Below are 14560 nucleotides of genomic sequence, written 5' to 3'. Positions count from 1 at the left end.
TATTAATGAACTGACCGAATGCTCTTCCGCTCGCGGGAGGTGCTACCCTCCCAATTCCAACGGCTGTTGGCTCCCATGAGTCAGAGAAGTATATTATTCATCGCACAGGAACATACTACTGCGAGAACCAGCTGTACTCGCTCCTAACACTCCACGGGGTCGTCGTGTGGTGCAGAGTTTGGATAACAGATCTTCCTTATCGTTTGCGAACCGCAGTCGGTGTCAGCCGTCATCTGGGTTCCACTTCCGGTCGCTCCCTACCATAGAGACGAACAGCCTTCGCAGCGCATCCTACTACTATCAACATCCTTCTCTCCCAACTCTCTCGCTCTACCCCCTTCCCTGTCTCCGTCCTCTTACTTCTCCGACGCGCATAGTCAAAATGCCTCTCGGAATCCATAATCCGTTGCCTTCATCTTTAGGAAGTATGTTTCGCGCCACTTTCCTTTCAATTTCCCCGCAATTCCTTGACAGGTGGTTCAGCTGGGACTAACAACCAGACAGGCGAGTGTAGAAAGGCGGGCAAAATTCTTGCCTCCTTCGTCGATCCACGACAAGCATTTGGGCCTGACAAAGTTATTCCTCCAGAGATTCTAGCAGGTGCTAAGGTAATTAGCAAACCAACACCTTGCCCATAGCTCTCAAGTCGCACCGCAACTGATCGCTTCTTCTTTTAGGGCCTTGCCATTCTCACGGTCCTGAAAGCTGGCTTTTTGGGCTCAGCTCGTTTTGGTTCTGGTGTCGTTGTCGCTCGACTAGCTGACGGCACCTGGTCTGCTCCGTCGGCCATCGCAACTGCTGGTGCTGGATTTGGAGGTCAGATCGGATTTGAGTTGACGGACTTCGTCTTTATCTTAAACGATGCCGCCGCCGTTCGGACTTTCTCGCAGGTCGGAACCCTGACGCTCGGTGGAAACGTTTCGATTGCTGCTGGACCGGTCGGACGAAACGCAGAGGCCGCTGGTGCGGCTAGCACGAAGGGTGTGGCAGCGGTGTTCTCATACTCGAAGACCAAGGGTCTATTTGCAGGTGTCAGCTTGGAGGGAAGCATGCTGGTGGAACGTAAGGATGCGAACGAAAAGATGTACAACAGTCGGGTGTCGGCACGTCAGCTCCTCAGCGGAACCATTCGCCCCCCACCGGGCGCGGATCCTCTCCTGAGTGTTTTGAACTCGCGTGCCTTCTATGGCAATTCTCGGTCCGGTGGAGCGATGTATAATGACATCCCTGTCTACGATGATAGCCATGATGATGTGGTATGGGAGGGTCGCCGGGGCGAGGCGTACGGGGAAGGAGTAAGGCGCGAGCGCACTGGGCTCAGTGGCTCGGGCTCAGACGACCTCAGAGACCGACCACGCCGTGCAAACACATGGGCGGACGATATTTACGATCGACCTGCTGGAGGGCTGAGTCGGTCCTCCACTACTCGGTACAGCGGTCGCACCGACACATCCGACTCATTCACCCGCAGCCGGAGCAACACTGCCCCGATAGAGGAAGACTATGTCTACTCTGACCGCAAGCCCAGCCGGCCCACAGCTCCTAAACCGGTCTTTGGCCAGCGGACAGGGGCAGCTCCTACTCTACGCCAGGATCAGGCCATCGCGCTGTACACGTTCGACGCGGACCAGGAAGGTGACTTGGGTTTTAAGAAAGGGGACGTCATCACCATTCTCAAAAGGACTGAGAAGAAAGAGGACTGGTGGACTGGGCGGATCGGAGACCGGGTGGGCATTTTCCCAAGGTAAGCGGATTCGCAATTCCAGACACCAGGCGTCTTGTCCGTGAAGCTAATCAATCGCACTCAGTAATTATGTCGACACTGCCTAGGAGACCTCTCACCCTAGTTCGCCTCATGCGGAATGATCTTTGACGATGCAACTGCCTTTTATGCTTTGTTTCCATTACGGACGTTTCTATGTTCTTCATGTCTGATATCAGCCCGCAAGCCGTCTTTCAGGACACCCCCCTCTAGTTTTATTTTGTTCCAGAGATTTTTTTTCGGCTTTCTTGTGTAAGTGCCGGAGTTGCCAGTTGGATTGACCAGCAAATTCGGGGTGACCTTGAACGAATAAGTGACGAAATGGGAAGCTCGCACCTGTGTCTGTTTTCTTGGCGATGGTTTGGCTTCAGTATATGCGGGTGCGATAGTGTTTTGACCGCCTTTGGGTATACATAAGACTCTGTCCCTGCTTTGTTTTGACCTTCCGGTTCCACAATAAAAATGGCATTTCCCCTCTTTGTTGCCGTGCAAATGGGCTGGTTGATTGGATAGGTTTTAGGCCACTAGACCGGCTGCTTGGCCGATATGCTCCCATCCCTTGCAAGGGATGATGGAGTTAGACAAACGAACGGGTGGCTGCCGATGAAAGGTCCGGGGATTATCAAGTTGTCGTGAGCAGCCAAGGTCCTAAAGAGACCCAGGTTCCCTGCTCATCGCATCAGCATATGTACATTCTTCGGGGTATTGGCGTGCAATGATAGAACTCGACCACGACCATTCACTTGGGCCATTGGACTTTTAGACCAAGCCCCTCAGCAGCATCCCGAAGTCATCGGGAGAGGCCCGTTCGACCAATGGAGGTCAGGAACACAAGGCACGAGACTCGCGTGGGTCTCACGCGAGAAACAACGCAGCAACGCGATTGAGCACACTGCTAGTTGCCAACCTGACTGTTCTTTCTCGGCTGTGACTTGGGGGAATCTGATGGCATATAGCCAGTCTCTCCTAATCATACGAGGATGGAGCTTTGCAAAGAGGCACGTCAGCTGCACCTGCTGAAGATTACGAATGACTCAGGCGAGGTCGGTTAAACAGTCGGCAAAGAGAGCGGCACGCGGTTTGAAGCAAGAAAACGGCGGCTATCCCTGTCGATCTATGTTGGAAGACGGGATGATCAGTGCCGATGGAATCGCCATGAGAAAGGCAATGAAAACATATATGTATGCAGTGCAATCTTCAGTGTTTAGATTCCTAATTGATGGACGGTGCTTGTTGCAAAGAGTTCATGCCAAATGATAATCGCATTATGGTCCATTGTCTTTTATCTTGTGACGCATCTTCTCATTTGGTGGGGCCGGGCTTTCCATTCAATATTCTTTGTTCTTCCTTTGTACTAGAAGGATTTTGTAGTCTGGCTGGCAGTGACTGCTTTTTGGGTGCCTTGCCCAGTGACCTGTAAGGACAAGGATCATCTTTGCATGAGTGAGGGCTGCCTAATCAGCCGTGGAGTAATCCCTTGTTCTAGAGATCTAAGAGGGAAAAAAAAAAGATTGTCTAGACAGCCCACACGACAGGTAGTTTGTAGATAAAGCCCCCCGAGCCCTAGCAAACTGGATTAGATCACCGATCATTGAGAGACCGTGCTACCGAGCATTGGAGCCCACCAAGAGCACGGGGTATTGCTGATCAGCGATCACCCGCACCGACGGACTGAACAGGGTAGTCAATCGCTTCATCAGATTTATTTAGAGCAGGGAAAACAGGTGGCCTGCCAGACGATTGATCAGCAGAGGGCAGTGGAGCAGACGGCTGACTAAGAGGGCGGCGGTGCGTCCTGCCCAAAGATCCGTGGAGAGCGTCGAGAACCGATGATACTTCCTTCTGCTCGACCGGCCTCACTTCCACCCTTCCAAGGCATCGGCACTCCCGAGTTGGCCATTCATGGTTTTCTGACCGGATGCTCACCCACCCAGGAGTCCATCCAGCTCCTTGAAACCTATCCACGCCGTCAACCCCTCCCCCTCGCTCTCCCCCCGGCCGTCCAGCCAGCGCGGCGAGCCCAGCCAAAACCAACCCACCCACCGACCAACCACAGCGGCCGCCTCCTCTCAGTCCACTGTCCAGGTACCTCAGCACCGGGTCACCACCGAACCTACTGTTATTTCCATCCAGTCCCCCCATCCCCATCTTTTCCACGAGGAACCACGGCTGCCCATCTCAGCCTCGTCGCTCGCTCTCCTCCTTCTTTCTCTCTTCCCCTCTCGCTCAAACCTCAAGCCAGAATCGCATCTTCGGCCCCCGGATGCCTAGCCGTCATCGCCCTCCTCTCTTTCCTCTCGTCACCCTGGTGGTTGCTCCTCTCCGTCGACGCTTCTTCCCCGCTCCCATGATTCCATGACTACCTTTTCTCTTCGTTGTCTTACGGCCCTGGTGGTACATTGACCTCCTCTCCACCAAGCGACTTTACTGATCCTCAGCCAACCCCGGGTAGTCCTCCTGTCCGGTCTCCCGGTTAATTTGCTCTCATGCAGGTGCGTCGCTTTCTTTATGCCCGCGTTCTACCAAAATTTGCCCCTGCTACCTCTTGCCCACTCCGAACGCCCTGCAAATGCTCCAGGGGCTCCCGGCCTTTGCTCTGCCCCCCTCAAAGGACTGGCTTGGCAGGAATAATCTGTTGAGCGATGCATTGTGGACCCCCGACCCCTGTTTCAATTGTATTATTGAAGGACTCATTCTAAACATAACAACACGGGTTTCAGGCTTCACCGAGCCCCTCTGAGCCTGGCGGAGGATATGCGACGAGGAGAGGCCATGTACCTCACCTGTCGATCAGTGACCCGAGTCACCATGTCACCGAAGCCATCGGCCATATGTACGATGACGATTACGACAAACGGGACTCCAGGCGCCTTAGTTTCATATCCTCCCCGTTGAGCGAATCCATCACGATCATCCCCACCAAACTTGCCGGCTGCGAATCCCCTACCTCCCCACAGTCACTCCAAGTCCAGCCTCGCTTGAACGAATCTAAGAATCTGCCGCCCAACGGGCAGTCATGGTCGCACGGAGCCAGGTCCGCAGAAAGCAGCCCGACATCTCCGGCGTCAACCACATCTCCCGGATCAACAGACACGGCTACCACCTCCTTCCCCTTGAACGATGTCGACTATGAGTCCGACCCGGCCGCTGTAGCACAGGAACTGAGTAACTTGGCCGCAATTCGGCGGATGTCTATGGACGTTGCAGCTACCGATGACCCCGATCTCCCGAGTTTCTCCGTGCCATCCATCGCGCCCTCCCCCTCCGACGACGAAAATGATGCCTCGCGACTGTTTTGGGTTCCGGCCCGTTTACACCCGGAGCTGGCTCCGAAGGAGTTCAGGTCTTTTCTGGAGAGCAAGGCCGAGCAGATCAAGCGGAAATCCGGCGATTTTTCTGCATTGGGCCCTGAGCGTGAAGGATCAATAGGGGGGTTGAGGCGAAAGCGGTCCATGTTGTCCAGGCAAATCGACACCCCCCAGGGCTATACGGATGGCGCCGAGCGACTCGAACGCAAACGTTCACAATCGAAGCGTGATTCGTTGACTCCCAACCTCCATGAACTAGAAACTATAGTGGACGATTCACAACCGCGGGCACCCAACGCAACGACTATCCTCGATGGAATTCAGAAGCTTGGGATCTCTGCCGATGAAGATATACCTATCCTTCCTCCTGCACCTCCGGGACACAGCCTCAGACGCTCGACAAGAACTCAGTATAGGAAGGCGGGAAGCTTAAAGAAGGGCGAAAAGGCACCATATTCGAAGCGCGTGGCGAAGGCTTCCGAGACACATGAACCGCTCACGTCGCCCACTGCCGCGTCTAGCGGTCAAGCGAGTCAGGGTCTGGCACGGGTGTCCACCGATCCCACTCCCAGTGTAACACGAGCTCAAGCCTCGGCCAAGCCGACGCAAGGCGCACCACAGACTCCTAGCACGACAGCTAGCTCCACCATTGACTCAGCCAAGGAACCTTCACAATCAGTGAATGATCGCTCTGACCCGGCCTTGTCAGACCCATCTAGCAGGGCAAATGCCCCGCAACAGTCTCGCCAATGGCACTCACGCATCAGTTCCAATGGACGGTCAACTATGAACGTGGCCCCTACAGAACAGAAGATACCCGAGATTATCGAAACGCCTCCTCCTGGAACTCCTGCCACGCCTTCTGCCACGCCTTCTGCCCCAAGCCCACAACCAAGCGTTCCTCCGAAAGGAACGGTGGCTCAGGATCGAGCTCAGGATCGAAGCTCCAGTAAACGGGCATTACATGGACGCACACATGGCAAGGAGCCTGCTCCCAGCTTCAATGAATTTGCCAACACCCCGCAAGCTCTTCCCGGCAACACCACCCGGACCGACAATCTTTCCTATATTCCGACTTTCGAGGATCGCAAGGCTGAATCCAAGGAATCGAAGGAGTCCAAGAAGTCGAAAGATAAAAAAGAGTCAGAGGGTGGTCGCAAATCGAGCTGGCACTGGCTGCTGGGTACCGAGGATAAGGACAAAGACAAGGAAAAGAAGCGGGACAAGGAGAGCGATTCCAAAAAGCTCAAGGCGAAGTTGGCGGATAAAGTCCATGAGACGGCGCATGCCCTGCCATCATCGAACGATACCAGTCCGCGAGGACGCGAAAGCGTTGCCGTGGATCGGCTGGATCCCAAGCTGGAAGAGGAGCGCCGGAAAGACAATGCACGACGGACCTCTGGTGAATCCAAGAAAGAGAAAGAGTCTGGGTTGTTCTCGTCCATCTTCGGCGGTAGCCGGAAGAAGAGCAGTGGTGACAGTGGCCACCACCACCACCACCATCATCACAAGAAGAGCGCGTCCCGAAACCTGTCACCTGACCCGCCTGTCCGTGAGCTGCGGCCGGATGTTGATTACGCCTGGACTCGCTTTTCGATCCTAGAAGAAAGAGCCATTTATCGGATGGCTCACATCAAGCTCGCGAACCCTCGACGCGCTCTGTACTCCCAAGTCCTGCTCAGCAACTTCATGTACTCGTACTTGGCCAAAGTTCAGCAGATGCATCCACACATGATGCTGGCAACGTCCGCGGCGCAAAGGCAGCAGCAAAAGCAGCAACAGGAATACCAACAACAACAACAATACCAACAATATCAAGAGGTGAGTGCTTTCAAGAGCGGGTGGTTACTGGCTTTGCTGACTCTTGGGCTGGACAGTCTCAGGAACAACAATATACAGATAGTTCCTACGACGATCCTCAAATGTACGAATATAACGACGACTCGCAAGATCATTACGGCGCCCATTCGCAGAATAGCAAAGGTGGCTATGAGAATGGGAATGCATATGGTCCGGGGCATTATCAATATGGTCACTCGACATTTGGCGATGATGTTCAGCTTGACGATGACGATGACGATATGTGGTGACCGGGAACAGGCAGTTGGATTCATCTATTGCCGTTGGTTTCATTGCAGCACACCCAATACCCTTTCTGCCCAGTCTGGTCAGTTCCCACACTCTGTACACTGATATTAGCCTTAAACTTCTTGTGTCATCCTCCCATTCTTTCGATCCGTTGGTGGTGAACTGTTCCTTTCTATGCACAGGGAATATAAGGTATACCGAGCGAGCGCCCTGATGCTCCTCTACTCTATATAGTGGTCCTTTGAATATTGCACGATGACGGGTAGGGCCGATGTGATTGCCTTGGGTTTATTTGATCGCATAGCGTCTGGGGTTTGTCAATTACTTCCGGCATGGTTTGGTGCCACATAGAACACGAAATACTGCATCACAGTATTCTGTGATGTTGCTCATTATCCTATTCCAACGTAATGTAGATAGCTCACCCCCCTATTCACCCGTCTAGCTCCATACTACGGAGTACTCCGTACTAAAGTAGGCCGATCCACTCGAGCCGCGGCCTGGCATCGACACATCACGTGACCCTATCTCCCCACAGCCTCCACAGCGTCATCCCGGACTCCATCACTCCTCACATCCAAGAAACCAAGCATTGATACCCTTTTACTCCCACGACCTACGCCTCACGATCTCATTCCACGTCTCCGAGAAATCACATCCACGCATCCACTCACCATCCTCGAACAATCAAAATGGCCGAAGCCTACGAACGCGAACAGTACGCTATCCACACCTCTCCTCTTGATACCTCACCCAAGATAGTGAAATGGAATAGAATGGATAGCTAATAGGAAATGATGGGAGGTAATAGACAGAATAACGCCCTCCTCAACTCCCTCTCGTCGAAAGTCTCGGCGCTGAAATCCGTCACCATTGATATTTATGATAATGCGCGGGATCAGGAGACGTTGGATCATTCGGTTTGTGACTTACCCCCCCTCCCCCGCCACCTATTTCTTGGTATTTGGTTTGGCTGGTTGCTTGCTTGCTTGGGAATTTGGAGACCTGTTGGAAATGCACAGTACCTTAAACCAAACCAAGACTTAACTTATACCAGTTATGTTTACGACATTTGCTAATGAGTGGCTGTGAATAGAACCAAGTCTTCTCGTCCCTCTCCACGAACCTGAAAGGCAGCGCGAGTCGGTTAACGCGCATGGCGCGACAGGGGGATACGGTGGCGGTGTTGAAGGTCGCGGGGATTGTGGTGACGGTGGGGGTGGTGGTTTGGATTGTTTTGGGGTGGATTTTTTAATTTCCCCCTCCCTCTCCCCACCTCTTCGCTTTTTATATGTTTGTCTTGGTTTGGTTGGGGTGGGCTGGCCTGGAGGGTTAAATGATGGGGTTGGGGAGGTAGATGGGTGGATATATCGGTGGGATGGGGAGTGGTGGTAATTGGTAATTGGTGTTGGTGTTGGCTTGCGGGCGAGTTGATACCTTCCTTTCTTTTGTTGTTGTTTATTGTTTGGTACTTATTGGGTGGTTGGGGATAGGGAAAGGGGGAGGTGGTTGGGGATGGATGGGCTCTGTATAGATATGGGTTGCTTTTCTTTTGTGCAGGTGGGTATACAAGATTCAGTTAGGTGACTTGCTGTCTTGTTGGTGCAGTGTATTACATATAGAGACATATAGTATTCATTCATGTGACATGTTAATTGCTATTTTGGAAATTAGTGTGTTGAAGCGTAGGGTCTATCGCAATCCATATCGATGTTGGTTGATACTCAGTGTTGTGTAATGGTAGCTGCATCTTGCAAGAGTAGTAGTAGTTGGATGTTGAGTGCATAATGTCTGTTGATGATATGCACATTGCTGCTGATACTGTGGTAGTGTGCAGAGTATAAATTGAAGTCAATTTGGTGATGCAGAGATTGTCAAGAAGCACGATGTGCCATGTCCGTTGATGTTTATTTGGGCCCATCCTGGAGATCTTCCGCAAGCTGTATCCTGCTGAATGACACAACTCTGACAATCGAAGGTTTTCGTGAAAATTCACATCAGTATAGTACCTGGTGGATCAGACTGCCTAGGCTCTGAAAATTGACACACCGTCTCTGTTGTTGTTCGTTGATTGATAGCTTGCAATCATGGTTTGCGACATCCCATCGGATGAGTCTACCGAAACACATACGGAAGGTTTATCGGATCGGCCATATTCGGTCTCAAGGTCGCTTCGGGTTCTGGTGAGCTCCACCTGTCGGGAACCAGTGGGGTCCTTGTCACGAAGCACTGCCAGATGCCATCCGGAGTACGCCGTGCGGTGTAGAGGCTCTCGATAGCGCACGCCGATAAGCTCTGTCTTGTTAAACGGTGGAGCGTGGCAGATAAGCTTGGTCAATAAAACAAATAGACTTCTCAGATATGGTATCAGTCGCCACCAATGTCGCGTCACATTCTCAGACTGGTCTCGATACAGGTAATAGGCCCACAGGGTCAGTGTGGTCTTCTGCTTATGGCCTTCTGTGGCGGTCTTGTCTAATTATGGTGTTTCGTGACGACACGACCGGTCCGCCACTCTTAGGACACACTCGGATAGACCCTGCCAGTGATACTGTATCTGTGGTAGACACTAGCAGCTCGACCGGATCTCAAGCACTCCGTATCGGCCTGCGGTATATACTGACCAGTAGTAGCATTTGTTCGCTGGAAGGCATTGACAAGGATAACATATTCGGTGGGCCCAGAACACTGCAGCCTTCCGTGGTAAGACACGAATATTATACGGACGAGGCCCTTGCAGCGATGAGGACTAGGATTAAAGCTTTGAGTTTGCAGATTGATCACAACACGGGCACCATCAACCCTATAGGGGACTGGTGAGTCGGGTCGCTAAATCAGCCGAGCATCTTTGAAATGACCGAGGGTGTGAGTGGGATCGCTATCGGCCACCGGTATTGTCATGTGCAAGGACTGTGTATATTCCGGCAGCAGCACGTCATGCAATCAATGCGTGTGGCTGTGCTATGACTGGTCAGATGTAGGCCGGGCCCCTCCATGTCGGCACCCTCTTGTTTTGTTTTAGTATCTGAAGCAATAACCGTGGAATATACTGAACCCAACTTTCTACTTGGCCGAATAGGATATGACGTCTGCCGGATAAATATCATGTCAAGGCGGATGAAACCTAACACGGTCTCACAGTTCACCATCTGCGACATGAGGATCATGCTTCCGAGACAAGGTCGGAATAAGTGCTCACGGATGAGCAATCATGCTGCGTAAGCCTTGTGGAGACAGGGTCTGCAAAGTACGGGTAGTCTAGATACTCCGTAGTTGCCGTACCGAAGTAACGTGGCTGATAGTCTTATACGGATGAGGAGCTCAGGCCATGAGAGAACCCGGGAGCGATATGGACGATCGCGTTGAGACGTCATGTACAACTGCCACCGACGGCGAGCCCGACGACGGAAGCTCGATGGAGGGTCGAGTGCCGGCCAGGATGCCGTGATCCATCCCGTGTCACAGTCTCCCCTTTGTTCGCAATCGCCATAAGCAGAAACCATTGGTTGGTATCATTCCACCAGGGTTGAACAGGCGTGGCGAGAAAAGATAATGCCCGGGTTATCTAATCGGTAGTCGAGTCGAGACCATCTCACGAGGTGCTAGGCTGCTAGCATGTCGATCTCGACCAGGCCGGCAGGGTAGAGCAACATCCAATTGCAAAAGCCTTTGCCGGAGGATGGGTCATGCCGTGGAACAGGACGAGCTATTTTCCAGCGGACGAAATGCTAGACCCGGCCAGAGTGCCGTAGGGCCCATGTCTAAGATAAGATGACATGAGAGTCGCGTAGCTCGGGTAAATAGCGAAAAGCCATCGTCTCGGTTCGGGCCACGTGCCGTCGAGGAGCGACGCCCGTTGGGTCGCGGCGGCAGAGAATTCTCCGTCCACGCAAGAATCCTTATCCCTCTTCCAGACCCCGGTGTGCTGTGGGCTCTTTCAACTTTCAAGCTTTGGCTGCATTCATATGGAAGTGGGACCGACGGGCGGCAACCTCCGCCTCGGAGATATCAATCATCCACGATGATCATCGTTATTCATTTTTGCCCGTGAATTTCCCTTCTGCCGGGGAGGTAGTATTGCAGATACGTTGCAGGCTCGCAGCCAAGGACCAACAAGGCGCGGGCGGGAAATCCAACTGGCACCGGACAACGCATTGCGTCCGTGCTCCGTCCCTGGTTCAGTTCAGGTCGTCCATTGGTCCATCGGACGAGACCAACGGTCGGAATCAGGGCCTTTGGCTGGCTGGTGGCTTGATCTCCCACCGGCCAATGATCTCCAGAGGCCTCAGGATAAGAGAGGAGGCTTTCCGTGAGGTATTTCTGCGCTACTCGCTGCCTACCGCTTCTTCACGGTGTCGTAGCAACTAATCCCAGCGCCCTCCCACCACAATTGACAACTCAAGGTATCAAGGCTCCGGTCGCGTGTGATTCGCCCGCTTTGTGCGGAATGGAGACACCGGTTCGTATGACGGAGCTAGAGGCCTTAGACCACAGGACTCGGCAAGCCGAAAAGAAAACCAAGGCCCTACGGACCACGGCATTCCGTACCTAATCTTAGCTTCCGTACCTCATACCTACGCATCAGCCTAGAAATGGTGAAACATGGCTGACTGCACGTTGGCGGCGACTCGCAGCATCCATCTTGGAAGCCTGTGACCCCCATGCACGATAACAAATATCATTGGTCTTGTTGCCTGCACCCGCGTGCTCTCGGAGATGAGTCCGTGCTAGGGCTGCGTCATCCCTGGGATGGCGTTTCCGGTATCTAGTAAGTGTTAGATATCACACCTCCTTGAGGGTCTTGGCTGCAACTATGGTCACAATGACCATCCATCGACACCACTCATTAGGTAGGGTAGAAGTGATAGAAATTTTGACAGTCAGAGCCCCAATCTTAGGGTGGGCCTAACACAGTAGTTCCTTATCTTGATCCACATTATTGACTTTGCTGGCTCAAATGATGTGATCACAGGTTAATCCTGCACATCATCCGTCCGAAAATCTGTTCTGGAACCTTGACTCACCGACTCTATCCGACCCAATTGTCCACTCGACCCTGGACTGTTGATGCGATGGAATCGACAAGACTTGGTGACACCGATGAAGTGGGCCTGGCTTGTTTGGCGCCCGTGATTATCCTCAAGTCTGGAGCGTTCTTGTGAAATCATGGTTTGCGTCAAGACCCCCTTGGCGGTGTGGCTACTAGGCTACTGGGGGTTGCGGCCCGAAAGTTCCTCGCCCTCCACGCGTCATCATTACGGCCAAAAAACTGGAATTATCTGGTCCTCTGGTTACCACCGTATGGTTGCGGGTAACAAAGCCCTTGTCATCCAGCCAATTTTCATCTGAACCATGCTCGGGAGTGGCAGCAGTGCGTAATCGTTATGATGCCGCCAAAAATCGGGTCGCCGCCGTGGCCACCACCGGAGTTGGGCGAGTTTCCCCGATCTCAGGTCGGTGGCTCCCGGGAGCGCCCGATGGCGGTGTGTGTACGGACGTACCATCCATTGGTATCGCGGTTACTCGGGTCGACCAATAGTCCAGGGCATTAAGGACTTAAGGTCAGGTACCAGGGAGATCTTATTGCGACTAGTATGGCGGATTCTAGAAGCTCTCCGGACGCAGTTTCACATGAGATAGACCGAGCTGTCGCTCCGCCAAACCCGGTCCGCGCATTCTTACTACCATGTATGGATGTATCATCGTCAGGTCGCAGAGGAGTGACGGTTAGGTCCGAGGGTCATTCTGCATCCGATGCGCTGTACCGCCGCCGTACTCCCGCATGGGGCGCCGACTGAAGACGACGAAGCTTTGTAGATCATCGTCAGCGGCAGCTGCACCGGACTGGGAGTAGAATCAGTCATACCACGGGAACCCCCATGTTCTGCAGAGCAATGCCTACAAGGAGGTTGATCTCCGCATCAAGCTACTATGTATGAGACATCCCTTTGCGTGTCGCAGCCATGTCCAGCGACTCGATGTAACGCTAATAAACGCGCCCAATCTGGCTCCATTTGATTTGGTGGCCGTCGTGCATGAATTACGCGATTGCGATGTCCCTATCAAAGGTTTCATATCTTTCCCCTTTCTTAGTAGTGCCGACCGGGTCAGGGTGTAATTGGTGGTCTCACTCGGTAGCGTGGGCTAACTGGCCTGTCTAAAATACCCGTGGTGGAGTGGTGGTCGGAAGCCAATGGTCATGCCCGAGACTGAGAGATTGGAATGAGGGTGTCTCTCCACTTCAGGCATTGGCTTGCGAAGCTCGGCTTACTTGGGCCGAAGCTGTCTCCAGGATGCATGTGTCTAGTTCGACTTCCTCGAGGTACGGAGTTCTGTGTACTGCTGCCTGGTTGCTAGGGAAGGTGGTACGCGAGATGCTTGTCTCCGTATTATTCGATATCCCCCTCCTACTTTATTCCTTATCAACGTCGGGCCGCACATGGCTTGATTATCGTAATGTCATGCCACCATGCTACCCACCCAGGAAACCTCTGCAGAAATACGGGGGGCGTGTCCACAAAGGGGGGAGCAGAAAAGTCGCAACATATGACACTCCAAACCGACCCGAGGGAGCGTGCAGGGTTCAGAGTAGCATGATAAGCAGATCATCTGGTGGGGCCTCAGGAGTGACGAATGCTAGGGTGAATTGGTCACGATCTCTTGCATGGTCCTGCAGCTGGGATTGAAAGCTGTTGTGCTACAGCCCTGCAGGCTGGACGTGCGCCTCGCTCGTACAGAAGGAGGGGGAGGGGTAACGATGTCTGAGCACCTGCCGATGCGGACGCCTCGTATCAGGGTTCTCCAATCTCCAGGGCTGTGGTGAGGGGAGGAGCAGAAGGATGATATTCAGGATTGGAGGGTTGATACGCCGGTTGTTCCTGCGGAATAACTAACCCGATTTGCCCCAAGGAGGCTAGATCGAGAATCATGCGGGAAGGATGATCCCGAGGCATGCACTTTACTATTGCACCCTACGATGGCAGGCCACCGGAGCAGGGAGCTGCTCCTTTAGGCGGAGGGGGGAAAGGATAATTAATTAATGTTACCTCGAGGATCGTCATTTGCGATTATCATTACTATTCTCTCCGACTCGCCATGTCATTTGCCTTGTGATAACCACCGGGTAACCGGACTACCGCCAAGGCCTAGGGCCGATCTTACGAGCAATGCTTCCGTGAGATAAAACCGGACGATCCCAGGGGATGGGCCTTGCTGGGTCTGATAAAAAGTCTTGGTCTGTCTCTGTCTCTCGGCCAGCAACACCGAATGACCGAAGTACTATCGTTGTATTAAATCCAATCCAACCCAAACGAAGAGAATCGTCTGTCGTGATTGATTACGTGCCTTCCTACGGAGTACTAGTCCAGGGTACCTTCCCTTTGCTCCATACCGTGACAGTTCA

The 14560-nt window shown here is 53.0% G+C and overlaps 5 protein-coding genes across 5 annotated transcripts; 4 read left to right on the top strand and 1 right to left on the bottom strand.

The window, feature by feature from the left end:
- Positions 1–231: 231 nt before the first annotated feature.
- BO80DRAFT_184395 (SYLF and SH3 domain-containing protein) lies at positions 232–1980 on the top strand. The gene is made up of 4 exons (XM_025714052.1): positions 232–425; positions 484–608; positions 678–1744; positions 1809–1980. Exons 1-4 carry the CDS (start codon positions 383–385, stop codon positions 1828–1830), a joined length of 1257 nt encoding a protein of 418 aa, XP_025572039.1. The 5' UTR covers positions 232–382; the 3' UTR covers positions 1831–1980.
- A 1529-nt stretch (positions 1981–3509) lies between these two features.
- BO80DRAFT_184363 (uncharacterized protein) lies at positions 3510–4353 on the top strand. Its single transcript, XM_025714051.1, has one exon. It carries the CDS (start codon positions 3592–3594, stop codon positions 4111–4113), a length of 522 nt encoding a protein of 173 aa, XP_025572038.1. The 5' UTR covers positions 3510–3591; the 3' UTR covers positions 4114–4353.
- On the top strand, positions 4249–7160 carry BO80DRAFT_437562 (putative telomere silencing protein Zds1; the record flags this gene model as incomplete). The annotated part of the gene is made up of 3 exons (XM_025721005.1): positions 4249–4254; positions 4483–6891; positions 6948–7160. 3 exons carry the CDS (start codon positions 4249–4251, stop codon positions 7158–7160), a joined length of 2628 nt encoding a protein of 875 aa, XP_025572037.1.
- A 690-nt stretch (positions 7161–7850) lies between these two features.
- BO80DRAFT_467558 (SNARE domain- containing protein) lies at positions 7851–8804 on the top strand (the record flags this gene model as incomplete). The annotated part of the gene is made up of 3 exons (XM_025722869.1): positions 7851–7876; positions 7970–8078; positions 8255–8804. 3 exons carry the CDS (start codon positions 7851–7853, stop codon positions 8411–8413), a joined length of 294 nt encoding a protein of 97 aa, XP_025572036.1. The 3' UTR covers positions 8414–8804.
- A 5092-nt stretch (positions 8805–13896) lies between these two features.
- On the bottom strand, positions 13897–14144 carry BO80DRAFT_184345 (uncharacterized protein). The gene has a single exon (XM_025714050.1). The coding sequence runs from the start codon at positions 14109–14111 to the stop codon at positions 13950–13952; it is 162 nt and encodes a 53-aa protein (XP_025572035.1). The 5' UTR covers positions 14112–14144; the 3' UTR covers positions 13897–13949.
- Between the last annotated feature and the right edge of the window lie 416 nt (positions 14145–14560).

The sequence above is a fragment of the Aspergillus ibericus genome (assembly GCF_003184845.1).
Source record: "Aspergillus ibericus CBS 121593 unplaced genomic scaffold BO80scaffold_42, whole genome shotgun sequence".
In the NCBI taxonomy this organism is placed as follows: Eukaryota; Fungi; Ascomycota; class Eurotiomycetes; order Eurotiales; family Aspergillaceae; genus Aspergillus; species Aspergillus ibericus.
The sequence above is the reverse complement of the archived record's forward strand: the minus strand, read 5'-3'. Positions and strand labels throughout refer to the sequence as shown.

Coding starts and splice junctions, on each gene's coding strand:
- BO80DRAFT_184395 (XM_025714052.1), top strand. CDS start 383: ATGCCTCTCGGAATCCATAATCCGTTGCCTTCATCTTTAGGAA. Junction 426..483: donor GTTGCCTTCATCTTTAGGAA/GTATGTTTCGCG, acceptor CAGGTGGTTCAG/CTGGGACTAACAACCAGACA. Junction 1,745..1,808: donor CGGGTGGGCATTTTCCCAAG/GTAAGCGGATTC, acceptor AATCGCACTCAG/TAATTATGTCGACACTGCCT.
- BO80DRAFT_184363 (XM_025714051.1), top strand. CDS start 3,592: ATGATACTTCCTTCTGCTCGACCGGCCTCACTTCCACCCTTCCAAGGC.
- BO80DRAFT_184345 (XM_025714050.1), bottom strand. CDS start 14,111: ATGCCTCGGGATCATCCTTCCCGCATGATTCTCGATCTAGCCTCCTTG.